Here is a 26,962-nt window from a genome sequence, read left to right as displayed (position 1 = left end):
GCCGCGGGGCTGGGTGGCAGAGGTAGCGGCGGCCCGGGGCAGCGTCCGGTCGGAGGCGGCGGGAGCGGCGGAGGAGGTGGAGACGGCGGCCGCTGCCCGGTCCCCGGCCCCCCGCGGCGGCCGGGCGAGCGCAGGATGCTGAGAGCCGCCCCGCGCCCTGGTCGCGCCGCGGGGAAAGGCCTCCCCCCGGCCTGAAGGCGGACTCTCCCCGCACCCCAGCGCGCTTCCCTCACCCCCTTCCCCCTCCCCGCCTCCTTCAGCCCCTCACTCGCTCCTGGCGCCGCCTCCCGGCGGAGCGGCCGCGGCGGCTCCGGTGAGGGGGGGGTAAGAGCCAACTCCTCCCCGTCCGGCTCCTCCCGCGGCGGCGCGGGAGCGCGGGGGGCGGCGGAAGATGGCGTGGGTGCTGAAGATGGATGAAGTGATCGAGTCCGGGCTGGTGCACGACTTCGACGCCAGCCTCTCCGGCATCGGGCAGGAGCTGGGAGCCGGTGCCTACAGCATGAGGTAACTCCTCGTCCCTCAGGGCGGGAAGGGAAGGCCCCGGGGCCTGGGAGCGCGGGAAGGAGGGCACCCCCCCCCCATCGCCTCATCCTACATCTTCCCTCGGTATTTATCTCCCTCCGGGTCCTGGGGGCTCTTCCCGAGGAGCAGGACGTGGCGGAGGGTGGCCCGGTGTCGCCGCCGCCTTTTCCCCGGTACCGGCTGCCGTGTGAAGGGGCTGCCCGGCTGCTGGCCCTGCTGGAGGGCGGGCTGCTGCGCCTGGGGTGCTTTTGCTCTGTCTGCGTCCTCTCTGTCCTAAAAATGACATTTTTCTGTCCCGCGGCCATCCAGCAGGACCCCGGGTTTCAGAAGATAACCGTCTTCTACTCGGCCAATAGATGTCTGATTCGTAATTCTCTTAACGTTTAAAAAAATGTCTTTTATCGATCAAGTAAAGGCTGCGGTAGTAAACAGGGTAGCATGGTGTAAATAGGGTAAAGTACGGTGGTACTTTTATCAGTCCATTTATTTCTTACTTCTGTGTAGTAGGAGTCTTTAGTGACTTTCTCCCTTTCTTTTTTTTCTTCTATATTTTTTTTCTTTTCCTGCCTTGCAGCTCTTTCTGTTCTCAATCAACTTGGCAGTTTCTTTACCTTTTGGTTGTTTTCCAGGTTTTACAGCAAAAGTGTTTAAATAGCGTTTGGGTGTGCTTTTTCACAGTTCAGATAAAAAACTGTACTGGTTTGAAATAAGTACATTGTCTCAGTTACGGGCAGAACGTGCAGATTCCTTAGCGACAACTTAGCGTGAAAAAGGGAAACAGCTTGGGAGACATTTTAGTCAAAGGTTTTTGACAGGGTAAGTCAGCGTTTGGAGAATTTAGAGAGGTAAAACACTGGCATTTGGTAGTTTGGATGGCCTAGCCTGTATGAAAGTTTCTCTTTCAGGGTTAACTGAAACTTTGAGGCCACCGCAAGTTTTCAGCTGTTATATATATTTTCAGGTAGTACTTCCCAGGTGAAGCGTTGGAACTGCAGTATCTTTGTTTGAAGTTACGAAGAAGTGTTTCAGCTGAATAGAAATGAGGATCCTTTTGCTGGTATTTGAGATTGAGCTCGGCAGGTTTATGGTGGGATACGTATTTGATGGGTTTCTTGTTTTGTGTGGGGTTTGATCATAATTTAGAATAACTTAGAGAGCTTGCCAGTTCAGACAACAAGGTGATTCACCTCACTTCCTGAGAATGCTCATTTTATATTCAGTTCGTCTGGATTTTATTCTACTTCTGTGTCCTTTCCTTCTTTGTCAAGCGAACATCTATCCCACAGAATGATGTGCAGGTTTTTGTGGGCAGCTGTCGTGCAGTTGCTTCTCCCTGTGCAGCTTCTGGTTATCTTTTCCCAATGCAAACACCAATGGAAAACACACGCGCTCCTGTTCAGGAACCATTCTTCCTTCTCTATCGTGGTCCGGTTCTTTCTAGGATTAGAAGTCTTGAGTTTTGACTGCTCTAGCTTTTTAAAGATTCCCCTTTCTTTTCATAGACTTCATTTCTCTTTCAGCAACGCACACTGTTTGGTTTCTTGAAACTTTAAAAATTTTAATCTTTACGATTGAGTAGATTGTTTCTTCTGCCCATATTTTCCTTTTATGGTGGGCAGCAATCCCAAGTGTTTTTTTTAGTTACGTATACCTGCCTATTAGGATATTTTGAATTACCACAAAAATAGTTGTATGAGTTAAAGACAGCTCTTAAAAAGTAATATTGCACAAGCTAAGCTATACATCAGTCTTAATTTTTGTTGTATATTTCATTTGTGATGAGATGCAAGTATTTTTGGACCACACGCTAATATTATTTGTAACTTTAGTCTCTGAAGACATAGTTAAAGGGATCACCTAATTAGAATTAGTGTTTGCTGGATTCAGAGGGATGTCAGCAAATATGCTAGTTATTTTATGCATTGCTTAGATTTCTACTTTAGGAAATTTTGGCCTGTTAAGTGATGTCAGAGGGGAAAACTAAAAAGTGGCGTAGCATGAAGAGTGAAGGTGTTACTCTGTCACTGTTCTGTGTGCCAGTAAGAGCTGATTAATTACTTGTCACTTCCTTACAAAAAGAGATGGTAGAAGAAAAGGAAATATGGTCTAGAGGAGAATGCTGGGAGAGCTCCCCAGGCTCAGTGTATGCCCCTGCATTTTATTGGGAATCATAGAATGGTTAGAGTTGGAAGGGATCATCCAGTTCCATCCCCCCTGCCCTGGGGCCCACCAGACCAGGTTGCTCCAAGCCCCATCCAGCCTGGCCTTGAACCCCTCCAGGGATGGGGCAGCCACAGCTTCTCTGGGCAACCTGTTCCAGTGCCTCACCACCCTCACAGGAAAGGATTTCATCCTAATATCTAATCTATATCTCCCCATTTTCCATTTAAAACCATTACCCCTTGTCCTGTCACTCTTCCCTGACAGAGTCCCTCCCCAGCTCTCCTGTAGCCCCTTCAGGTACTGGAAGGGGCTATGAGGTCTTCCCGGAGCCTTCTCCAGACTGAAGAACCTCAGCTTTCTCAGCCTGTCTTTGTAGGAGAGGGTCTCCAGCCCTCTGAGCATCTTCGTGGCCCTCCGCTGGACCCCTTCCAACAGGTCCACGTCCTTCCTGTGCTCAGGACTGCAGAGCTGGACACAGGACTCCAGGTGGGGTCTCACAAGATCAGAGTAGAGGGGCAAAAGAAGACTTGCACATAACCCTGTTAACTATTAGGTTTATGTATTGATGCTTCTGTTTGATTGCCCTTGTAGAGTTGTATATTTGATGCTTCCTCGAGTTGATGATCAGTCAATGCCCTGGAGTAGAATATATGGCATTACTCCTGTGTTTATTCTTCTTAAGAGAACTGTTTATGTCTGTTGACAGTAACTGTAAGGTTTTTGGGTTTTTTAAAGGAAGCAAACTGGACAAAACTTCTCTGTTGATTCACATTTTAGATATTTCTCAAAATTTCCTTAAAATCTTGAAACTCAGTTTTTCTGATTGATATTCTAATGTCTTCTTGTGCAATAAGAAACCACCTGTAAACACAAAATTCAATTCAGCTGATAGTAATTATTGTCAGGTGTGTCAATAACGCCCCCCTTGGAAACCTATAGAAAAGCGTGGTAGCTTTGGAGATAGTGAGGTTTGAGTATTGCTGTTACCTTGGTTGGTAACGACACCATTGTGCGGATTTAAGATTCCCATAGTGATTTTGTACAAATCCGTCACCATATTTATCATAACACAGCAAGAACTGTGTAATTTTTGAGACCAGTAATTGTTGCTACGAACTGTTAAAAATGGAGGCTACGTCACTGAAAAGTGAAGTTTCAGGCACTGGCTGCCATTTCTCTAGCAGAACTCCATTTTTCATGTAATGAAGTATTTGATTAATGAATTGATTTCAATTAAATTAAACGAGCATTAATATAAGGACAAGTAGCTTAATGACTGAATTTTTATGTCTAATTTAGAAGCTCAGTGTATGGATTTATTTTAATACTTGCAATTCCAATGGTATTTGTAGTGATAAAATTGAAGTCTGTCATTGGGGAACTTGAGGACTGTTTGAGGAGTAGCTATTTTGGTATGTGTTTCTAGATTAAAACCTCAAGTTTATTAAACTAAATTGGAAAAGATGAGTCTTGGTTCTGAAGTGGGAAATTCTATGCAAAAGGCAATATGAAAATACATCCAGCCAATCCTCCATTTTTGTCAAATCGAGTTGGTTTCACTGCTGCATCTCCCAATGGGCTGTTAGGATTTGGGGGACTGTTGTCTTACAGCTTTCTTTTCAGGTGGAGAAGAGAGGGAGGGTGTTGTCTTCTAACAATTAGTTTTGGGACCCTGACATCCTTCTTTTTGGCTTCTGAAGAACACGATTGGGTCATGACAGTTACTGTCTTAACTTTATAGTAACTGTGCAAGAATAAAAAACTGGAGTTATCTCCTGCAGGCTCTGTTCTCCTTGTGGCTACTGTTACTTTCTGACAGACAAAATAACTGTGCTTCCCCTAAGGCCTCCTACTCATTTGACACTCTGCTACTGGTCACGTTGGGTTTTTTTAAGAGAAGTGCTTAGTTAAGGTATCCTGGGTTTTTTTCTGGGTTTTTTTTTTTTGTTGTTGTTGTTGTTTTTTTTTCTTTTTTTAATTAAGATCTACACAGTATGTTCTGCAGAATACTTTAAAAAACTTCTGGTGCAGGGGTCTGTTCTACTTCTAGTTAGTGCACTGTAGAAAAATTAATTTTCACTGACATCTAGACTGTAAAATAAAATTTTATGTACTGATTAGAGTTGGAACTTGATTCTTTGTGCAGGCACACAAATAGGTAAATATCTGTCAGGAAACAGGCATTTGAGGGAAAAAGAAAATGCACAAACCTAAACTTCCTCGCTTTGTTACCCCAGATAAAACATGTTGAAAGAGAAACCTCATGTTCTAGATCACTGATGTTGGTTTTAGGGTGGTTTTCTTTTCCTCCTTCTTCCCAGTTTAATGCCTGAATATGTTTCAAGATGTCAAGGAGACCAGTTGAATAAGGAAAAGACTCTTCAGGTTGCGTAACTCTTTTTTGTTCCCCCGTCACCTCTCAAGGTGGATGGAGGTGTGGGATGAGAAGAGGGCAGCAAGTTTGCCCTCATTTACACTCGATGTGTTACTCTGGCTTAGGAGCAATCTGTGCTGTAGCTGCTGCAAATTGGAGCAGCTGCCCGACCTCCCCGTGTCGGAGGAGTGGATGGAGAACCAGGGGTTTGAAATTATCATTCTTCCTTGGAAACCTTCGAGAGCTCGTGAAGACACAGGTTTTGGTGGTGGGATTTTTGTTCTTTTTTTGATTGGTTGGTTTTTGCATTTTGTGCCAGGCTCCCCGTGAGTCGAAGCCTTTCATCAGCTCAGTTTCTGTATGATGGGTTGTAGGATTCTGGGAACAGCGTTACGTTTGCACCTGTGTTCTCAGTCAGGGTGCACTTCTTGACAGCTGCTTCAGAGAAAGTTGTTTCCCAGCAACTCTCATCTCCCATCACGCTTTTATGGATGTGGGGAAAGTGTTAGGAAGTATCAACTCTCCCATTCACTTACATTTTCCTGTGGCTTGTTTAAACCTCTAAACAGAGTAGAGCTTGCCTTTGAGATGATAACTAATTCAAATACCACCTGAGAAACATTTTTCTCAAGGGATTTTTCCTTGTAAACCATGCTTTAACGTTTCAAAAGACCTTTGTGTTCTTGAATGTTTCAGTACTCACACCCAAAAGTATACAATCCAGAAGACAGATAAGGCAGATGATTGATGGAACGTCACTTTAAATTTTGATGCCATACCAGTTCCCCTTGTAAGGACAGGAGGGTCTTCATTTATTTTGTGACCCTGTTATTATTTGGTAGGTTTTGCTTTTTTTTTTTTTCTAGATGCTTCAAAAAGTGTTGAAAAGAGGGTTTTAAATTTGAAAGGAAAGTGATTTTTGTGGCTGACAAACACATTTCACAAGCATGGGAGAAGGATAACTTAAGTCTTTCTTGGGCTTTTTGTACTGTGCTGATGTAGACCGCATAATGTAGAGTAGCTTATCACACGTGATACATCCCACTGCATGTGTTGGTTCAAGTGTTAACGTGCACCTTGCTCCTTCTCCTAAGCCTTCCTGCTTTTGGGTGGCGAAGTTTCATTTATGAAATACGTTTATTTATTCTTCTGTAGCATAGCCAGCTAAGGCTGGGTGCTGGAGATGTATTTACTGCATGCTTTTGGCATGTAATGAAGACGGTTTCGGTTTGTTTTTCTGGGAAAATTTTCTCCTCCCTCTAGGAAGAAAGAGTGCTTTCAGTTGAACGCTTTAGATAAGAAATTGTAAGGGACTGAGATAAGACTTTTCTTACTGGAGCTAATAGTTTCAAAAATTTGGTCTCAGAGTTCCCTCCATCAGGGGGATAAACCTTGATAGTACTGCTTTTTCAAATGATATCAAGAAGTCTAACAAAAGATGCTACTTCTTCAAATCATTACTGTTTGGTTTTACCTCAGCTTGTTTGCAGTAGTCCATAGTTCGCTTCAGTGAGACAAGTGAAATAAATTAGTCTTTTACTTCACAAGATCCAAAGTTAGCAGTGCCAGAGAAAGAACGGAATCAGTCTCTTAAAGTTCTTTTCTCCTGTAGCCTGAAATAATTTCAACAGTAGCTATTTTGGAGAACTTAACTTTCTCTCCATCTGGGCAACCCTGCCAGTGGGTGCTTCAGTTTAGGCAAGAGATATTTTACCTTCTTAAATAACCTGAGCAAAGCTGGCAGTAGAAGTGCCTGTCACTAATCTGCACTGGGCCAGCACAAATCAAATTTCACCAGGTGAGCAAGAAGGATGCTGAGGTACACATAAACGTGGAGGCTGCCAGTGATTTCCTGGGGGGCAGATGATTTGCACTGCCAGGCCATTGGCTCCTTAGAAATGCAGAAATTGTATCTGGGATCTGAGGAAGAAAAGCGAGAACTGAGAAGGCTGACCTGATCTCCTGCAGTGGTTTTTTTCTGTTGGCTCTTATAATAGAATCAGTATAAAATTAGAGGTGGTAAAAAGACTGTTGTTCAGGAACTCTAGTTTTTAGAAACATGATCTACATAATAGCATATAGTAATTGGAGTTTATCACTTACAAGATACTTTTCTTCACTGTATGGAAAGAGGTCTATTAAGATTAATTTTCTGTTTCCTGTGGATTCCTACTGTGGATTGTGAGTACACCTTTATATTCTTGTGTTTCTCAAAGCTGCGTGTTTCTAATGATTTCCTAGGTAAACATAGACACTACCAATTTCTTCCCTGACTCCATTATCCCTGTTACTGCTAATCATGAGGAGGGAAATGGGCTTAACTTGTGATGCCTGCTCTCAAGTTGTGTTTGGTAGGACAGGGGTTTCTCTACAGTAAACTTTTTGTCACCTGCTTTTGCCATCCTTCGTTGTGTAGTTGTGTGTTGGACCGTGCTGTGAACTGATAGAGATCCCAACAGAGCCCAGAAAAATACTTTGTAGAGGGGCAGGGGAGGGAGGGAGCAGCTCCCGAGTTGGTTCTAAATCAATCAACATTTCTTGATCACTGGCACATTAAAATCTTAATTTGAAATATTTTATTCATACCTAATTGACTCTTTTTAATTGCCTGCAGCTTTTATCTGTTTTTAGATTCAAACAAGTGTATGTTTAAATGTGAAAACACTGATCTTTTGTTCTTTGTGAGTGAAGAAATCAAAATGTTCTTTAAATGATATTTATTTCAAGATGGTCTAGGAAGGAGTTTTAAATTATGTTGGCTTCTCTTTTCCTCTTTTCCTTTGGAACAGACTAGTACCCAGAAGACTTTCTTTTATGAGAAAAAGGGATGATTCTATCTGGGAAAATAAATGAAGATTCTTAGATTTGCCTTGTGCTGTTTGCTGGAGTGTTTTTTTGGGATGGTGGCATTTAAGAATGCACATTATGCTCTCTTTACAACTAAATTGTAGGGTTGAGGAGTTGGATATCCTTTTTTTTTTTTTTTTCTTCTGCGGTGGCAGTTAGTCATTACCACTTCGAAAGTATTAGCAAAAGCAAGTTTAAAGCTGGCTAAATTTGTCTTCCATTTATATTTGTTGGCTTCCAATGCCTTGTCTGTTAATTGAACTAGTTCATTAACTACAACATGCATTCTTAAGCCAGACATGCATTTTTATCTTTAAATTGTGGGTGGAAAACGAAGGCTTAAAAGATATTTTTTGTAAATATACAAAAGATGTCTCAATCTTGCGTGTTACATGAAAGCAAGTGCAAGTACCCTCAGCAAGTTTGCTGGTGACACAACTCTGGGAGGGGTGGCTGACACCCCAGAAGGCTGTGCTGCCATCCAGTGAGACCTGGACAGGCTGGAGAGTTGGGCAGAGAGGAACCTGATGGAATTCAACCAGGGCAAGTGTAGGGTGCTGCACCTGGGGAGGAATAACCCCCTGCACCAGGGCAGGTTGGGGGCTGACCTGCTGGAGAGCAGCTCTGAGGAGAAAGACCTGGGAGTCCTGGTGGACAACAAGATGACCATGAGCCAGCAATGAGCCCTTGTGGCCAAGAAGGCCAATGGCATCCTGGGGGGCATCAGGAAGAGTGTGACCAGCAGGTGGAGGGAGGTCATTGTCCCCCTCTGCTCTGCCCTGGGGAGGCCCCATCTGGAGCACTGGGACCAGTTCTGGGCTCCCCAGTTCCAGAAGGACAGGGAACTGCTGGAGAGGGGACAGCAGAGGGCTACAAAGATGATGAGGGGCCTGGAATATCTCTCTTAGAAGGAAAGGCTGAGGGACTTGGGGGCTTTTTAGTCTGGAGAAGAGAAGGCTGAGGGGGGATCTGATCAATGCTTATAACTATTTAAAGGGTGGGTGTCAGGAGGATGGGGCCAGTCTTTGTTCAGTGGTGCCCAGGGACAGGACAAGAGGAAATGGGCACAAACTGGAACATAAGAAGTTCCATCTCAACATGAGGAGGAACTTCTTTCCTGTGAGGGTGGCAGAGCCCTGGAAGAGGCTGCCCAGAGAGGTGGTGGAGTCTCCTTCTCTGGAGACATTCAAACCCACCTGGACACGTTCCTGTGCAACCTGCTCTGGGTGGACCTGCTCTGGCAGGGGGTAGGACTGGATGATCTCCAGAGGTCCCTTCCAACCCCATAGCATTCTGTGAACTTAGTCAAGAATTACAGGTTATTTGTTTGGTGAGATACTTTGCATGCCTTCTTTCTTGCACTTCAACTCTTATGTGTGTATTTTAAACATTTGTTATTGTTTCCGTGTTCTTTCTGTTTTAAAGTTCCTCTTCATAAAAACACTTGACTAGTGTTTGTGTGCCAGGGTGTGTGAGGAGCATGGGTTCCTGCTGTAGGAGCCCTGTCTTGGGACGGTCCCTCTCTCTGCTTGTTGCAGTGCTCCCTCGTGTGTTGGGCTGCTCTCTGCTCGTGCTTCTCTTTTGACTGACTCCAAGGCATGAAGCATCTAGTTGTTTCTTCTGAGTTACCCTCAAGTAGCAGCAGTCCACCAGTGTATGAAATTTTGTCTTACCTCTGCATATCATGCTCCTTTTGTCTATATAAGTAGTTTCTGCTTCTTTTAAGTGGATATTTCACGTTACCTTCCTTCATAACTAGTTAAGGAGTACAGCCTCCTCTGGGCTCCACTTTGGGGAGCTGGCATCAGAAGTAGCTAAGGTATGGTTCAACAGGCTTGTACTGCTTTTTTGACCTGTCCTGCTTTCACGTCTGCTTGTAGCATCTCCTGTGGTTTCTTCCTAGTTATTTTTAGGAGAAACTGTACAGTCTCTATAAGGTATAGGCAAACTTCTTCAACTTTTTTCACCATTCATAAATATTTCCTCTTTCAGGTCAATATAGCTTCTTCCAAGTAGCCAGGGGAGTGGAATCTGATGTGGCTGGCCTTTCCTTTGCTGTATGTGGCACATGCTCTGGAAGAAAAGTTGGGGTGCCCCAGCTGCACTCCTCATACCTAATACTTGCATAGACCAAGTCTATACTATAACCATCTGTGACCCAAAAATATTGGCTATAATTTCACTTTTTAGATTGATTATTATACTCTTTGATTCTCCAGATATGAGCTGGAGAAATTCTGCTCTCAGAAATGAGGAACAGCAAAAAGTAATATTCCTTCAAAAATGTTAGGGTACAAAGTGTAAATCGTAGTGCAATAGAGATAAGACATTTATAATTATTTTACAAAATACATTAAATCTATGGTTGTGATCAATGCAGGAGAAATAAACAAAGGATACATGTAAATTGAAACCTGAATCACCAGGTGAGGTCATGTTAGAAATCTTCAGTTTAGAAACTAATTTTCAAAGAAAGTCTCATGGATTTGCAGGTAACAGTTTCATCACGGACAAAAATTTAGTGCTAGAAAAATGCTGTCTTTGAACAGAACTGGATAATCTCTCTGAAGTTTTATTTACAAAGGATTGTTGTGTACAATGAAAATGAATCTTTTGCTAATAGGGGGTATTTAAATCTGTAGAAAGCAGAAGATGTGTTTGCTGGTTGTGGCTCAGCTGTCTCTCTTACCCGCTGCCTGTGGGCAGCATGGATTGCTCTCTGCTGTTCAGTAACTTTGCACTTCCAAAGTTTTTCTGGTACAGAAAGGTGAAGGGAACCTTGGCATGCACTTTCTTTACCTTGTGTTTTGTGAATCTGCTGCTTAATCGTTTTTGTGCTATTCAGTGTGCAAAGTTAAGATTGAAAAATCTTCTATGTCAACAGAATTCTTAGGTTAGATATAGTTATTCTGAATGGGGAGAAATATTTTCACAGTAAAAGTAACTTACTTTGGTGAATGTATTATTTTCAAGAAGAAAGTAAATGCATTGCTCTCAGCTGCGTGTATATTAGGTGGGTTTGTCTGTGGTGACAGTTGAATAGTTAAGAGTAAACTGAATTTTTTCAGTGGAGGCAAGAACTGAAGATTACATTTTCAGAGGACCGGCACAACTTTATTTACTGCCTGTTTCGGTCCCAGAGCATTGTTTAAGTGTTCTAGCCTAAATTTTTGTTGGAGGATGTTTTGGGTACTGCTTGTGTTGGTTTCACTAACAAACTCAAAGTGACACAACTTTGTAGGTATTCCACTGTGCTTTTTTTAAATCACAAATAACCTTTTTTTTATTTTAGCTTCAGGCAAAACAGGACCAACAGTCTCACAAAGTTATTTGTTTATTCTTTTCAGTGATGTTTTGGCACTGCCTATTTTCAAGCAGGAAGATTCCAGCCTTCCACAAGAAAATGAGACCAAACATCCACCCTTCCAGTATGTTATGTGTGCTGCAACGTCTCCAGCAGTAAAATTATATGATGAAACTCTTACATACTTGAATCAAGGTTGGTATACAAGTGTTACAGGCATAACTATAGCAAATGCAGCTTGTGGTGCAGGTCTAAACCTGGAATTACATTCATATTTTGATACATGTGGGTACATCTCAAATAAATTCATGTCAAAAATGAGGTTGGATACCTTACTAGTAGTCCTGTTCTGTTCAGCTCACAGACTCATAGCTGTAATCTGTCATTACTTTCTCTTAGAGTCTTTTTTGGGGGGGGAGTTGGGGGATTTTTTCTGCTCTTTATGTTACCACTCTCCATCCTCAACTTCCCCCACAAGGCCGAGCTGACAGACTTTTCAGGTATTGAAAGGAAGTTTGTTAATTTCAGGTAGTAGTAGCTTAAAATACAATACTAATTTTGCATTCCTGTTTTGATAATAGCAAGCTAATTGGATGATATTTGCATAAGGTACACACAGACTCCCCCCAAAAGTCATAATAAATGTTAAAATGTCAATCCCTGAACAAAAACTGTTGCACACCGTAATAGCTGTCAAATTAGCTGTACATATCTGCCCAGAAAAGTATTATGTTTATAAAATAAACAAGTGCAGCCACCTTTGTAGTTACCTTTGGGGTTTGTGTGTATTTCACTATTGTCTGTCTATGTTTATGAGAAATTCACTAGATAAATACTTCACCTGAATCTTGCTGGTTTTTGCACATACCTGGTGGTTGATCTGCATGAAAACTCAGTTTTCCTTCTGCAGAGGGCAGTGACTGCTGGGTAAAACAATCTGAATGTGATAAACAATTGAAGACAATATTGCCATGTGATAAAACCTCCCTCACCTTTGGAAATGACACCGGTGCCCTAAGTTTAGTCAGCTAGTGTTCTGAACTCAAATAAAAACGTTTATTTTGGACCATATCAATGGCTCAGTACTCTGCCACCCTTCCACCCCACCCCTCCTCAGCTCTAACACTCTAGGATTGCTGTTCCTAGACTTAATTTTGCTTTTCTTTGTGGACTCCAACCCCAAATCTCTCAATAGATAGCACTGTAATTAGAAGACACAGTCACGCGGGACAGCTTGTGTGAAAAATAAAAAGTTTAAAAAAAGTAACATTCACCATTTCTTTTCCATCTCCTACCATGCTTTGGTACAATTAATCTTCTTAGTTCATGTGCCTCTCCGAGCACTGCACTGCTTCAGTGTGCAGCTAAGAGGACAGAGGTTGTATTCACCAATACATATTGGTGAATTTTCCTTGGTCTTTGTGAGCTATTTTAACTTATTAACTGCTTTACTGTACTATAGAATTTGTATATTTTACAAGTGTGTTTTCTTGATATCCATTTTGCTCAAGTTGAAAGGCTTCTAGTAGCATGAACTTCTGGTGATGCATTTCATACCTGGAAGTGTTTAACTGTGTACTGAGGCCCTAAAATCTGTGAGAGCAGATTGTGTCTAATTTGATACTGACATGATGACAAAGCATCATTTTCAGGTTTCTGTGTGACTGAAGTTGCTAAGTGCTTTATTTTGCAATATCCAGTCTGCTTAGATATGCTTTAAACGTTACTTGACTGCCTTACTAATGAGAATAGTGGAAGTTCTTTAGATGATTTCTAGTGTCTTGCAAATGTGATCACATAGTTCAGCCATTTGCTTGGTCCTGTTTACTTTTATATTTTACCACTTTTTGTACCCTGAGTGCTCTCTTCAGAAGAGAAGTATGCTGGACCAGCAAGATGCTTTGCACTGTTTAAAAACCTTCCAAATATCATAAACTTGAAACTCTGTAGAAATATACTTTCTTTTCTTCGGTGTTGGCATCCAGCCTCCCTAACCAAACATGAAGCTTGAAGGTCAGCTCAGCGTGCTGGGTTGCCAGCAAGGCAACAAGCTGAAGAATCATAGAATGGTTAGAGTTGGAAGGGACCTTAAAGATCATCCAGTTCCACCCCGCTGCCCTGGGCAGGGACACCTCCCACCAGACCAGGTTGCTCCAAGCCCCATCCAGCCTGGCCTTGAACCCCTCCAGGGATGGGGCAGCCACAGCTTCTCTGGGCAACCTGTTCCAGGGTCTCACCACCCTCACAGCAAAGGATTTCTTCCTGATACCTAATCTAAATCTCCCCTCTTTCAGTTTAAAACCGTTACCCCTCGTCCTATCGCTACATTTCCTGACAAAGAGTCTGGTCATCTTCGTGGCCCTCCTCTTGACTCAGTCCAACAGGTCCATGTCCTTCCTGTGCTGAGGACTCCAAAGCTGGATACAGTGCTTCAGGTGGGGTCTAACCACAGCAGAGTAGAGGGGCAGAATCACTTCTCTGGCCCTGCTGGCCACACTTCTTTTGATGCAGCCCAGGATGTGGTTGGCTCTCTGGGCTGCCAGTGCACGTTGCTGGCTCATGTCAAGCTTCTCATCTATGAGCACTCCCAAGTTCTCCTCAGAGCTGCTCTCCAGCCATTCTCCGCCCAATGTGTATTTGTGCTTGGGATTGCCATGTCCCGGGTGCAGGACCTTGCACTTGGCCTGATTGAACTTCATGAGGTTCTCACAGGCCCCACCTCTCCAGCCTGTCCATGTCCCTCTGGATGACATCCCTTCCCTCCAGCATGTGGACCACTCCACACAGCTTGGTGTTGTTGGCAAACTTGATGAGGTGCACTCTAGAAAGAAAGTGCTTGCTGTCTCACCTCTGAGAAGAGCTTGCCGTTTAAGTGACACCATCTGAAATGACTGTAAATGTTTTGTCTGCCCTCGAAAATCTCTTTTAATATAAAGACTGTATCCTAAAGAATGCGTCCCCTTTAAAAGCAGTTCTCTTCCATACCACTTCTGCTATTTGATATACATCTAGCTGAACAGCAGCCAACTCAAACATTGTCCTACAACTCTGATATGCATTCTCAATGGACTCATTTAACAGATTGTAGAGTTAATAAGAACCCTGCAAACCCCTGAATAACCAGCCATCATCACTCCAAGATCTGAACTTCTGGAATCAGCTTCAGCTGATTACCTAATCACTTTAAATTTTCCATTAGCTCAGAGAATATCTCAAGTTGGAAAAGGACCCATAAGGATCAAGTCCAACATCCTGCTCCTCACCTAAAACTAAATCAGATGACTAAGAGCATCATCCAGATGCTTCTTTAACTCTGAATGATGCTTGTAGCTATTCCAATTAAAACACTTAGGGGCAGAGAGTAAAGTCAGGGCTTGCTTAAGTGTTGCCTGAGGAAACGTCACCATAGCAGACAGGGCAGATGTTCCTGCTGCTTCTGGTATTCCCAATCCAGTAAACTGTGACAGCTGCTGATGAAATTAAAGAGGGTATTTACTCTCTATGGTACTCCCTATTCATGGTCCCCTTGAAAATTATTTAAGGCAAGACACTGCCTGATAATGAGGCCAGACCAGGAACCAGATAACTGAAGTGACCAGGATTAAAATGACTCTTTTTCTGGAGGGCTAGAAAGAGTCAAAGGGCTTCCTGACCAGGAAGACTAAGTAGATGAGGCCTTCTCTGAAGAACTAGAAGCAGCCTCATGTTCACAGGATGTGGTCCGCATGGGTGGTCTTACCACCCTTATGTCTGCTGGAGGGACAATATAGCAGAGCATGAGCAATCCAGGAGGTTCCTGGAGAGCACTGACTGATGGCTTCCTGACCCGAGTGACAGAGGAGGCAACAAAGAGAGGTGCTGTGCTCTGTCTCATGCAACAAGGAAGGGCTTATTGAAGATGTGAATGTTGAAGGCAGACTTGGCTGCTGTGAGCGTGAGATGATGGAGTTCAGGATCCTGAAACAAGGAGACAGGGTAGAGCAGACTCTGGCCTCTTCGATGACTTGGTAGAGTCCCATGGGATAAGTCCCTGGAGGGAATAGGGGCCCAGGAAAGCTGGTTAATATTCAAGGATCGCCACCTCCAACCTCAAGAGCAGTGGATCCCAATGAGGAGGAAGTCAGGCAAAAATGGCAGGAGGCTTGTATGGATGAGAAGAAACCCTGGCAAAACTCACACAAAAAGTATGCATACAGAAGTCGGAAGCAGGGATGGGTAACCTGGGAGGAATACAGAGACACTGTCCAAGCATGCAGAGATGCAGCCAGGAAAGGTAAAGCCCAGCTGGAATTGAATTTGGTGAGGAACGTCAAAGACAAGAAGATGGTCTTCCGTACTTACCGAGGGGGCAAAAGGAAGACTATGCAGAATGTGGGCCCCTGCTGAATAGGACAGGGGCACTGGTGACACAGGATATGGAAAAGGCTGAGGTACTGAATGCTCTTTGCCTCAGTCTTTACTAACATCACTGGCCTTCAGGAATCTCTGGCCCTAGAGATTAGGGGGAAAGTCTGGAGCAAGGAATACGTACCCTTTGTGGAAGAGGAATAGGTCAGGGAATAGTTAAGCAAAGTGGACACGGATAAATCTGTGCGTCTTGACAGGACATGTGCTAAGGGACCTGGTAGATGTCAATGTGGGGCCACTTTCAAAAGTCTTTGAATGATCAGGGTGACTAGGAGAGATGCCTGAGGACTACAGGAAAGCAAGCGTTGCTCTGATCTTCAAAAAGGAGGACCCAGGGAACTACAGGCTGGTCAGCCTCATCTCCGTCCCAGGGAAGGTGATGGGACTAACTAATCCTGGGATATGAAGGACAAGAAGGTTATTAGGAGTAGTCAGCATGGATTCACCAAGGGGAAGTCGTGCTTGACTAACCTGGTAAATGTCTGTGATGAAATGACTGGCTTGGTAGACAGGGGGAGAGCAGTAAATATCGTCTACAAGTTGCTGTCTTCAGAAGGGCTTTTGCTGTTTTCTCCCATTAGATTGTTATAGAGAAGCTAATGAAGTATGGGCTGGATGAGCATCCTTGGAGATGCTCAGAAGCAGCCAGGCTTGGTCCTGGGCAACTGCCTTTAGGTGGCCCTGCTTGAGCAGGGGGGTTGGACAAGATGACCTCCATGCAGAAGTCCCTTCCAGACGCCCGTTCTGTGATTTTTGTGGAAGGGGGTACTGCAGTTCCACTGTTAAGTGGTGGGCAGTAGAAATTCCTAGCGCCTTATGTTGCCTTGCTCATGTGACTACTCTTCAGGAAAGCAGCATATACATAGGTTTCATACAGAGGTGACTAAAATCAGTGCTGTGGTGCTTTTCACACTTTCAGAGCAGTTATGTGTCTCAAACTCCAGAATGGAATGATTCAATCCTGTTGTGTTGAAAACTTCCTGTGCTATTTTCTCATCTTTGAGTTGGGTTATTCCTTGATTTTTACTTTCATCAAATCATCAGTCTTAATATTACTGTGTACCTATAAAACACATGTTGAGCAAGCAAGCGTAATTTAGCCTTCCCCCAACCCTCCAAAAAAAAATTACAAAATGAGAGAGAACAGAGAATACTTGCAAAAGTTTTATTAGTAGTGCTAGATTTAAAAAAAAAGTTTTTAAATGCAGATGGGTTTACATATGTTATATCTGTGTGAGTAAAAGAATACTGGTAATTGAACAAATCTCTCTAAGAGGAAAAAAGTTCCCCCATGTTAAATATAGGAGGAGAAATGACCTGCTGCTTTATCCAGCTGCACTAGGCTAATTTAATTTTTACATGGCTTTATGTCATCAATGATCATATCAGTGATCAAATGCTGCTGGGTAAAGAAATCCTGTACGTGTGTAGAGAATATACATAAATGTGCAAAAAAAAAACGCCACCAAATGGTCCATAGTAACCTCAGTCTATGAAACAGTGGAAGGAGCAGAGGTAATCACTTGCTCATTCAGAGGGGAATGACAGCTGAACTTCCACCTTGTAGGACAAGTCAATAAATGTCTTTTAAATGTAGTATACACTAGAGCGTAAAGGTAGTTTGGAGGGTAATGTAGAAGGTAGTGAATGTACTGCCCTTGATCTCAGTGAACCTCTTGAAATCTATTTTGTCCTATATTTTAATTAGGGAAATGTGATTTTTGCAGAGGAATATGTGCTGCTCACCTTGGAACAAAAAAACCCCCTGTTGTTCAAATAGAAGGCTTTGTCTTTTTTGAAGCACAACAGTTCATGTAATTCACTGGAAAGATAGGTTCACGCATACCTGTTTGGATTTCCCAGTAACTGGCTCTTTTAAAGGCTTATTTCTAAGATCATACAAAGCCTAAAAATTATACAAAGGCTAACGGGTACATGGACAAAAGTAAACATGGGAGAGCAGTATGGATGTTGTATGGAAAGCACAAAAACCCTGCAAGGGTTTGTTTTGGGAGACCACTCTGTGGTTCTCAGTATGTTGCCTTTCATCAGTTTCAATAAATAGAGGAATTCAGCTTTGAAATGTTTTTCTTCGGGGAAAAAAAAAATTAAAAAAGAGGTACTTACACTTCATGTAAAATTAAATACTTAAACTTTGAAAGTATCTGTAGTTTTAAAGGGACCAAAGGGACCATTTTGTTCCATTAATTCCTGTACTGTGAAGTGAACCTTTTTATAAAATTCTCTTCAGCAGAAGTTTCGGGTACCAGTATTTGTGTGTGCTGTGATCCAACAGCTAATTCAGGTGCATTAAACAGCAAATAGCTTTCTGCTCTGACTCTTGTACTGATACCATTTCTTTTTTCTCTTTCAAGGTCAGTCCTATGAGATCCGGATGTTGGATAATCGGAAAGCTGGAGACATCCCAGAGATCAATGGCAAACTGGTGAAGGTGAAGCTCTTTAGCCAGCGTTGCTAACAGACTCTGCCGGTTGCGTAGGAAAACCTAATGCCTAGTTTTGTTGTTTCAGGTTTATTACAAATTAAAAGAATACACACATAATGTGTTTCCCCATTTATGTACCATGATGGGTTCATTCCATGTGACTTTTAGATAGCTAAAGGTGAGCTGGTCACTTCATGTACCCTTTATGACCTCTGCTGTCTGATCAGCGTGAGATGAGATAAATCTCCACTAAATGGAGAATTTACTCCACTTTCTGCTGAGTAAAAGGAAGCTGTGGTAACAGTGATCTCAAATGTAGATACCTAAAGTTAGCTGAGAGAAATCCAATCTAGAGACTGTACATTTTATGGAATACTTTTTTTTCCTGCTGTCACTAGATGCTTTTTCAGAAATAGCATGGATCAGTGATATTAAAAGTATGAATATGTATGTCTAATGCATAGAGTACTTGTGTGTACTGAAGCCCAAATTATTTTATGCAAAGCTTAAGATACCTAGTTATCTACAGATTTGTATCCAACATCTGAGCCATTACATTGTCCACTTCAAGTGATTGGAAGATGTGGAAGGAAACTAGAGGATCATTTAGAGAGAAGTGGAGGTATTATGAAGGTTTTTCTTAATTGGTGGTGTGGAACACACATAGAGCCAACCTGTGGTTTTTGCAACAGTGTGATATCAGAGACATACCCATAGGAAAACAGATCTCACTAATTTTACTGCTCATTGAGCAGTTCGTGGTGTGTGAAGTATGAGAAATGAGGCAGACTGAAAAATGCTCAATTCATGGTACAAATTATTAAAAGAACTGGTGAAGGGGAGAGGTTTGGATTTTTCTTAGAAGCATCTAACAATGTTACCAAATTCCCTTAAAAATCTTACTCAGCTATTGGGAAAGAAGGGAGAAACTTGAAAGTGGGAGGCAGAGTGTTTTCCTGTCAACTTTGGGCTATATAATTTTTGAACTTTGGCTGGATTGTGTATTCTTTTGCCTTGTTCTTATTTGTCTGTGGGATGCATGTTCAGAGATAATTTCAAGAAGCGTAAGCACAAACATAAAACTGAGATTTGTGAGGTCTGTAATTAAACTTTTTACAACTGGTATGTTGGCTTGCAGTAATAAGCATGGTGACTGTTTTGCCCCCTTAGGTGCTATTTCCTTGTAGCTTTGGGGTGTCTCTCTGCTGTAATTTTCTAGGCTCCTTTATTGATAATGAGCCATTTGGTCGGGAGAATAGGAAAAAGCGGAGTAGAAGTTTAAAGAAGTGAATTTGATCATAGCAGGACATTGTAATGCTGCATCAACAAACTTTCCATTTCAAAAAAGCCCACAGTTTAACAAGGAAAGATTTAACGTTGGTGCAGGTGGCTGCGGATATTGGCAAGTTCCAGATTTGCCAGTTTGCAGTGAAAAAGCAGCGCTGTGTATGTACATGTGTCTGCGTGTGCACACACACTTACATGTGCTTTCTGTTGTCTTTGAAATATAACCACGGAAATGCAATGTATCCTAAAGAGACACTTCATTTAAAAGTTCTTGGGTTTTTTGGACACTTTTATCCGCTTTTAATAAAAGTAAGACCTTAAGACTTAATGGGAAAAAAATGAGGCAGATTTGTCTAAATTTTGTTGTTCAGTAGCAATTCCTATATACGATATTCTTCCCCCTCTGTATAACAAATTGCATTTTATTTCTTAAAATTTTCTATGAAAGTTCACAGAATTCCCAGTGAAAAAAATGGTCAGTCTATATTCACTGCTTTTCTGAATAAATGAATTCTTTTGTGTTTGTTTTCTGAAATAAGTTGGTGCTGCCTACACAGTGTTGAGACTGTGCTGTCAGTGTTGCTTGGTTCGCTTCACCTAATTCATGGTGACAATTGGAATATGCAATCAGATAAAATTCTCTTTTGCATTTCTACCTCATTTTCAAATATCTCCAGCTGCTCAATTTTATTTCTGTGTTCTGGAATATTTTGGGATACTGATGTTTGCAATTTTTTTTTTTGCTGTAAATATGTATTTATCAGCACTGTGGCTATTTTGGCTGATTCATCTCAAGGCTGTTTCTAAACATACAGTAACTTTGTGGCTCATCGGATGCTTGTTTTCTTCTTTGTTAGAGTATTATAAGAGTTGTGTTCCATGACAGAAGGTTGCAATATACAGAGCACCAGCAGCTAGAAGGTTGGAAGTGGAACCGCCCTGGGGACAGACTTCTCGACTTAGGTATAATTGTTTCTGTCTGTTGCTGCTGTATGAAATTCAATTTCCAAATTTAAATTGATTGCGGTCACGTTTTAAGCCAGGGCTGCTGAAAAAGCACAGGCCAGTTTTCTGTGTGCTGCTTTGTCATAGTGTGTATTTTGAATATAAATGTTCTTAGCACTTCCACATTCCTTTAAAAGCTTTAAATGCTGCGGAAGTAAGATAGCAACTCAGCTACCTTTGAAATTCCACTTAGGAATCTTTCTAATTTCAATTACTAAATTTTACAGTAATTAGGAGAACACAGAAAAAAGTTTTCTCTAGTAGACTTTGGAAGTGACAGTCTCCATTTTCTTTATTTTCCGTAACTTTATAATTTTTGTTGCATAAGCTGTGAGTGGGTGGGAGAGGGAGGAGGGGAATTGAAAAAAACCCCAAAACTTTGTATGTTGAGTACTAAGTTTCTTCAAGTTAGTCCTGAGGAATTGTTTATGGGTTTATGGTCAAACTACCAAAACTTATCTTTTTTCACCCTAACTGTGTTTTTTGATGATAAAAAATGTATTTTGAGTGTTTTCTTGGAATATGATTATTTTAAAATATATACTACTTACTTTAATATAGATATTCCAATGTCTGTTGGAGTTATTGATATCAAGACAAATCCAAGCCAGCTCAATGCAGTTGAATTTTTGTGGGATCCAACAAAATGTACATCTGCTTTTATTCAGGTTTGAAACTTTCCTTGACTGGATGTTTGTGTTTGGTGCCTTTCAGGTTGCAAACTGTTGTGTATTTGCACTGTGAAGCTTCTTGATTTCTCATTTGCGGGATAGACACTGAATACTCGCTTTGTTAAAAAGAGCACAAAACACCACACAGGTTCAGAGCAGCAGTTAGTTCTATAAGGGTTCCTAATTAAATTTCTCAACTTGATTTCAATTTATGCAAGCATCTTTTAAAAACAATTTAAAGAAAAGGCTTTCAGAAATCTCTCTGCAGAAAGCTGCCATGGTTAAAATATTTAGTTAGACGGAGTATTAGAATTAGTTTATATCCCTTTAAATAACTGCCAGTACTGTTTTTTATTTTTATTTTTTTTAGTTGAGAGACCCACTGTCCTAGAGATGAATGTCAGCAGAGGCTTGGCTTGTGGATACAAAAGGAAAATTAATGTGCTACAAAGATAGTTTTAAATCAGACATTCAAAGATGTTTCTTACTGTGTCAGTAGGTTTCCTTGTAGTAGGAAGTAGGGTTTTTATTACTTATGTATTTGATATTCAGGGCAATTGAACATCCTTCCTCTGCAAATTATTTAGATAGAATATTCAGGTTTGCATTGAAATTTGTAGCTTACTTTTGTCTCAGATGTGTTTCTATTACGAAGAAAAGGTATAAAGTTTGAGGTAGGGGCGTTTCTTACTGAGGCTGCCAAAATAGGTTAAATTCCACATTGTCAGTAAATTAACTTTGATCTGGTGCAATCAAAGACCTTTTTTACACAAGTACGAAAATGTAGTCTCCTTGAAGAAGTGTGAAAAAAACTACTGAATATTTTTGTTGATGCACTTCCTTAGAAGTGATAACAGACTTGAGGGAAAGTCCAACTGATTCTTAAAGTGCCAGGATAATTCCCTTATCCTAAAGGCTAGAGAACACAGCGGTGCTTATTACACTTAAAGCCCCAGTTTCCAGTCTGTGGTTGTCTGTTACTGATGGCCATAGGAAATAAAAAGATTGTATTGTGGTCATTGAGAGTGCAAGGAATGCTATTGCCCATGGTGCTTGGCTGGCTTAAAATTCCATAAGGAAGTGAAAAAAATAGGGATTGCTGTCCAGTGAGATTCATCAGAACTCTTTTTCTTACACTGATTTTCTCCTTAAATGTCTTTTTAGAGCTGCTTCTAACTTAGAAACCCAGTCTTCAGGCTGATGTAGCACTTGAGGCAATTACATACCGATTAAAAAGTCTGCTGACTATTACAGGAAGTTGGGGATATTTCAAAATACAGTGATTTCACCCCAGTTTAAAAACTCTTGCAGTGATTGCCCTTCTGTAGCTCTGGTAATACTTATTACAAGTAACTCTGAAGTTTATTCTAGCTATGAGGCGTGGGACAGCAGTATCTCAAAGTTTTTGCTGTGTTCATGATAGATACAGTTGTCATCCACATACATTTTTCTTAAGACCCATCAAGTTGTTATTTAATAAGAATCTATAATGATTTCTGCTTTTTGGAGAGGTTTTGATGACACGCTTGTTTCTCCTCTTCCCTGTCAGCTCAAATACAATGTTTTGGGCTTTATTTGCATGTGGGCAGGAAAAGGAAGGAAAGATGAGTTATGCAGCTTGGTCCTCAGGCTGGGTCATTTGTTACTTGTCCTTAGAAAATGTATACAATGTTGGTAACATGTAATAAAATCCATGTCTAGAATACTTCTGAGGGTCCTTTTTGTTCCGTGGTTGGTATTTTTTTAGGTACATTGTATCAGCACTGAATTTACCCCTCGGAAACACGGAGGAGAGAAAGGAGTTCCATTTAGGATTCAGGTTGACACTTTTAAACAGACTGAAAATGGAGAATATACAGATCATCTGCATTCAGCCAGTTGTCAAATCAAAGTTTTTAAGGTAACAGTAGAAAAGAGATCCTTGATAAGTCTCTCAGAAGCTCTCATGCAGATGAGGGTCATCTTTATATTAATGCTTGACTTCTGAGATCAGATTTCAGTTATAAAGCCATTTTCCTCCTGGTTTCTTGTTCACGTAACTGTTCATTTTTAGCCAAAAGGAGCAGACAGGAAACAGAAAACAGACAGAGAAAAGATGGAAAAGCGAACTGCGCATGAAAAAGAAAAGTATCAACCTTCATACGACACCACGGTTCTTACAGAGGTAAGGACATAGGATTGCATCTGCTTACTGAGGAGAAAGTACATAGAGACAGCATATAACTTAGCTGCAGTCTTGGAAGGGTTGGGGAAGAATTAATTCAACACAAAGATAAGCTTTTTACTTGACAAACTTGTCCAGTGAACAGCAACATTCAATTTTAAGATTTTGCTTAGTAAACTTTCATTTAGATACTTGAATTAAAACAGACTATGATGGAACACTGTGTGACTGACTGTACTGAACCCTAGAGCAATTCTTTTGGTACAGATCTAAAAACCTTGCAGCTGAAAAGCATTAAAAAAAAAAGGAGGGGGGAATCTAGAATATAATTATCTGCCAAATTTGAGCTTATTTTGGAGATTGCTGAATTTAAGGCCAGAGCCTCAGTAGGTTTTTGCATTTTCTTTTTATTTAAACATCAGTGAGTTCTATGCAGTTTTCTAAAGATTTCAGAAATTTTTAAAAGGCTTTTAAGATCTTTCCTCACTGTATAATGAAAAGAAATTGATCCAAATCTTTGGTGTTTGTCCAGATGAGGCTTGAGCCTATAATTGAAGATGCAGTTGAACATGAGCAGAAAAAGTCCAGCAAGCGGACTTTGCCAGCAGACTACGGTGATTCTCTGGCAAAGCGAGGCAGTGTAAGGGACTTCTGCTTACCTTTTCATTGTGCAAGATACCTTGTGCAGTGTTAGATATAGGAGAAACTTCCATTATGTAAAGTCCAAATATTTTGATTGCCCTGTCTTAATTTTATTCACTTTTATGTATATCAATTACTCCATGTTTGTTTTCAGCAAAGGAATCCTTCCTAAATCTAACACTTAAACTGTTGCAGAGGGGCTGTGTAACTTCTAAAAGTCGAGAGCTTTCTATTTATGTGACTTGAAATGAAATAGCTTTCTGCTTTCCTGTATGTGTGTAATTAGTGGAAGTAAGAACAGTGAAATTTAGTGTTTTGTTCCCTATTTGTACTCGCGTTCGATAGAAGTTTCCATGTCCATCAGTATTTCTAAAAGGCCGTGTGGTGGTGCAGCAGCTGATCGTTAGTTACTGATTTTTCCTTTAGCCATCTCCATCCTGTGCTCCAGGCGGGTTTGACGCCCTCCAGAAGAGTCAGCAGGTCCTCACGCCGTGTGTGCTGACCCTGTGTGTGCCCCAAAATGAATCTAACACGTACACCCTCTGCTCTCTTCCTGTCACCCATTAGCCTTTCAGGTTTCTGAAGGGGAATATCGTTGGGACCTTAACATTTTTTCAGATGAGAAACGATCCTGCACCTTCCATTTGGCAAAGTTAAATGCCAATTAATAACGTGACTCTGGAGGACAATTATTTGAGTGTCCTTTGAGCAGGAGTATTGTGCTGACAGTTCCCAGCAGCACTGGGGCAATGACTGCCTGCCTCTTGTCCCTCAGATGTTATTTAGCTGGTATTTATCATCTGTGGAAGTGATGTGTAAGTTTTAGGTTATAACATACTTCAGTGTACGCCCCTTCTTGTTTATAAATTGGGTGGGAGCAATATTAAGATGGGTTCTTTGGAGATTTTTTTTTGCCCCCTGAAACTATTGTAAGCACTGAGCTGTCTAAATTTGCCTTCTACTTTTCTTGGTGGTTTGGGGTTTTTTTTCTTTTGTTCTTTAAAGATGCACCTTTAGCATTCCTTGGCAATGCAGACATTCTTTTATTTGTTCCAAATGGCCTTGAGGAGGTAGGTATAGACAGGAGGGAACACAGGATTTTATCACTTCTGCATATAAAGCACATCTGAAGCAATCTTTTAAAGCTGGTCTTTGGAGGAATTTCTGTTTTTCCCCCCCAAACTCTCTCTTCTCTTTCTGTTGTTCTCAGTACTTCACTGAACAATTATTGCTTATAGGAAGAATAATAGAAAAAAGTTATTTTAAAAATATGTGACAAGTCCCTTGCCCAGAACAGGATAAACTGTAGCCAAACGATACCTGAAAGTTGTTTAACCTGTTATTAACTTCACAGTCTCTTGCAATACTAGGGTTCTATGGATGGGAGCATTATCTTAATTATAGTGAAGAAAGACCGAGGTAGGACAGGTAGTGCTGGACTTCTGATGCCTTCCCCAGAGGACACGAGGGAGAGAGCGTGTGTGTTTGTTTCTTCACTTCTTGCTTGGAAGGAAGGGTGATCCACAGACTATTTTGGAATAACAGCTACATACAGCTTTCCAGTTCTCTTCATTGTGCAGCTGACTGTTTCTGGTTTGCTTTTGCCTTTAGTGCAATTCTATCTTGAGATCATATGGTCAGTTTGTTGAGTCCATTTTGACTTTTATTCCTGTGATGATTATGATTTCAGCCTCGCTATCTTGGTATCGTTAGCAGATTTAGCACATAACCTCTTCCATTGTGACAATGATTTTTATAATTAGCAAAATCACCAAGCCAATAAAAAATGTTATAAAACACCATTTTTGCTATATTCATAGCAGTTAGCAGATTTAGCACATAACCTCTTCCATCGTGACAATGATTTTTATAATTAGCAAAATTATTAGAAATCACAAAGCCAATAAAAAATTTTATGAAACACCATTTTTGCTATATTCATAGCGAAACCTTGGTAATCACAGTACCTCATTAAGTACTATTTTTAACTGTGTAAGTTGAGTGTGCAACTTGTTTGCTTGATCTAGAAGGCAATGTCTGATCTACAGCTTGAAGGCCAACGCCTCAGCTTCTTTCTCTTGTCACCAGCCAGGCTGATTCTTGGGGGCCTTTGAAGTTGGGCAGGGGACTGTGTGTGTTTTGACTCGGAGCAGTTCTGTCCTTGCAAATCTGTCTTCCCTCAGGTGGCCATCAGGGTTTGGCTGTTGCCAGATCTGCTTTGTATGTGCAATCAGATGTACCGTGTGCGGTGCAGCCACCGCAGAGGGGCTGAGACACAAAAACTCAAGACCTACTTTTAAGTATGAGAATTGACACTGGTTTACATCTTAGGTCTTTATACGTGATGGATCTTGTACTTCACGTGTCCTAGGACCTGTGGCTCCATTACAGAAGGAAAACAGGATTGTTCGGAGTGTATTTTTCTTGATGAAGTTGAGAGTGTTGGCTGTTATTTAGCCAGTGCTGCTTCCTGGATGCCCAGAAATAGCTTTTTGTTATCTTTTATTGAATTCCAGAAATTTAAGTTGATTCAATATATAGTTCTATTCCATTTTAAAGCTGGCTATTGTTATCTTCCTCCTACGCCTAACCCATTACATAGGCTTTTTTGTTCCTTGCTTTTTCAATCTCATTTTTTTCCTCCTACGCCTAACCCATTACATAGGCTATCTTTTTTTGTTCCTTGCTTTTTCTATCTCATTTTGTACGTTGGCTTTTTTATTTTGCCCCTCCAAGATTCTGGTGTTCTATTTGCTGGAAATTTCTAATTTTTTTTTGGTTGTGGTTTTTCTGTTGTTGTTCCCGCTCCCTCCCCACGTGATTTATTTCAGCCTAGCCACAATCCAGTACAGACAGACAGTACAGCAATACTGTGCTTCCTTCCAAAAACATTGACTCCTATATATTTTCTGTCCAATGTAATTCGTGTGGGATTCTAACACAATACAAAGAGTTTGGTGAAGCTTCCTTTCTGAATGGCGTTTCTGCTCTGCCATCCTTTCCCAAGATCCAGAGTTTTGGTTTTTTTTCTAATTACTATCATCCCTCTTTTCCTTCTCATTCATTTTCATACGATTGCCATCTACCTTTGCTTTTCCACTACTCTGTTTTTCATTCATCTGATGTTTCA

The 26,962-nt window shown here is 41.3% G+C and overlaps 1 protein-coding gene across 3 annotated transcripts in view; it reads left to right on the top strand.

The window, feature by feature from the left end:
• Nucleotides 1-6: 6 nt before the first annotated feature.
• UBP1 (upstream binding protein 1 (LBP-1a)) overlaps nucleotides 7-26,962 on the top strand; it is a 40,201-nt gene continuing 13,245 nt past the window's right edge. For 2 of the 3 annotated variants that reach the window (XM_014941695.1, XM_014941693.1), the window contains exons 1-8: nucleotides 7-504; nucleotides 11,254-11,405; nucleotides 17,993-18,069; nucleotides 20,208-20,313; nucleotides 20,917-21,023; nucleotides 22,774-22,926; nucleotides 23,080-23,190; nucleotides 23,723-23,830. In XM_014941695.1, coding sequence (XP_014797181.1) covers nucleotides 392-504; nucleotides 11,254-11,405; nucleotides 17,993-18,069; nucleotides 20,208-20,313; nucleotides 20,917-21,023; nucleotides 22,774-22,926; nucleotides 23,080-23,190; nucleotides 23,723-23,830 — 927 coding nt within the window. In that variant the 5' untranslated portion in view covers nucleotides 7-391. The remainder of the gene's footprint in view (nucleotides 505-11,253; nucleotides 11,406-17,992; nucleotides 18,070-20,207; nucleotides 20,314-20,916; nucleotides 21,024-22,773; nucleotides 22,927-23,079; nucleotides 23,191-23,722; nucleotides 23,831-26,962) is intronic. The other variant, XM_014941700.1, reaches the window with a different exon arrangement.

Source organism: Calidris pugnax, unplaced genomic scaffold, assembly GCF_001431845.1.
Source record: "Calidris pugnax isolate Ruff unplaced genomic scaffold, ASM143184v1 scaffold23, whole genome shotgun sequence".
Taxonomy (NCBI): Eukaryota; Metazoa; Chordata; class Aves; order Charadriiformes; family Scolopacidae; genus Calidris; species Calidris pugnax.
This window is presented reverse-complemented; position numbering and strand designations above follow the sequence as displayed.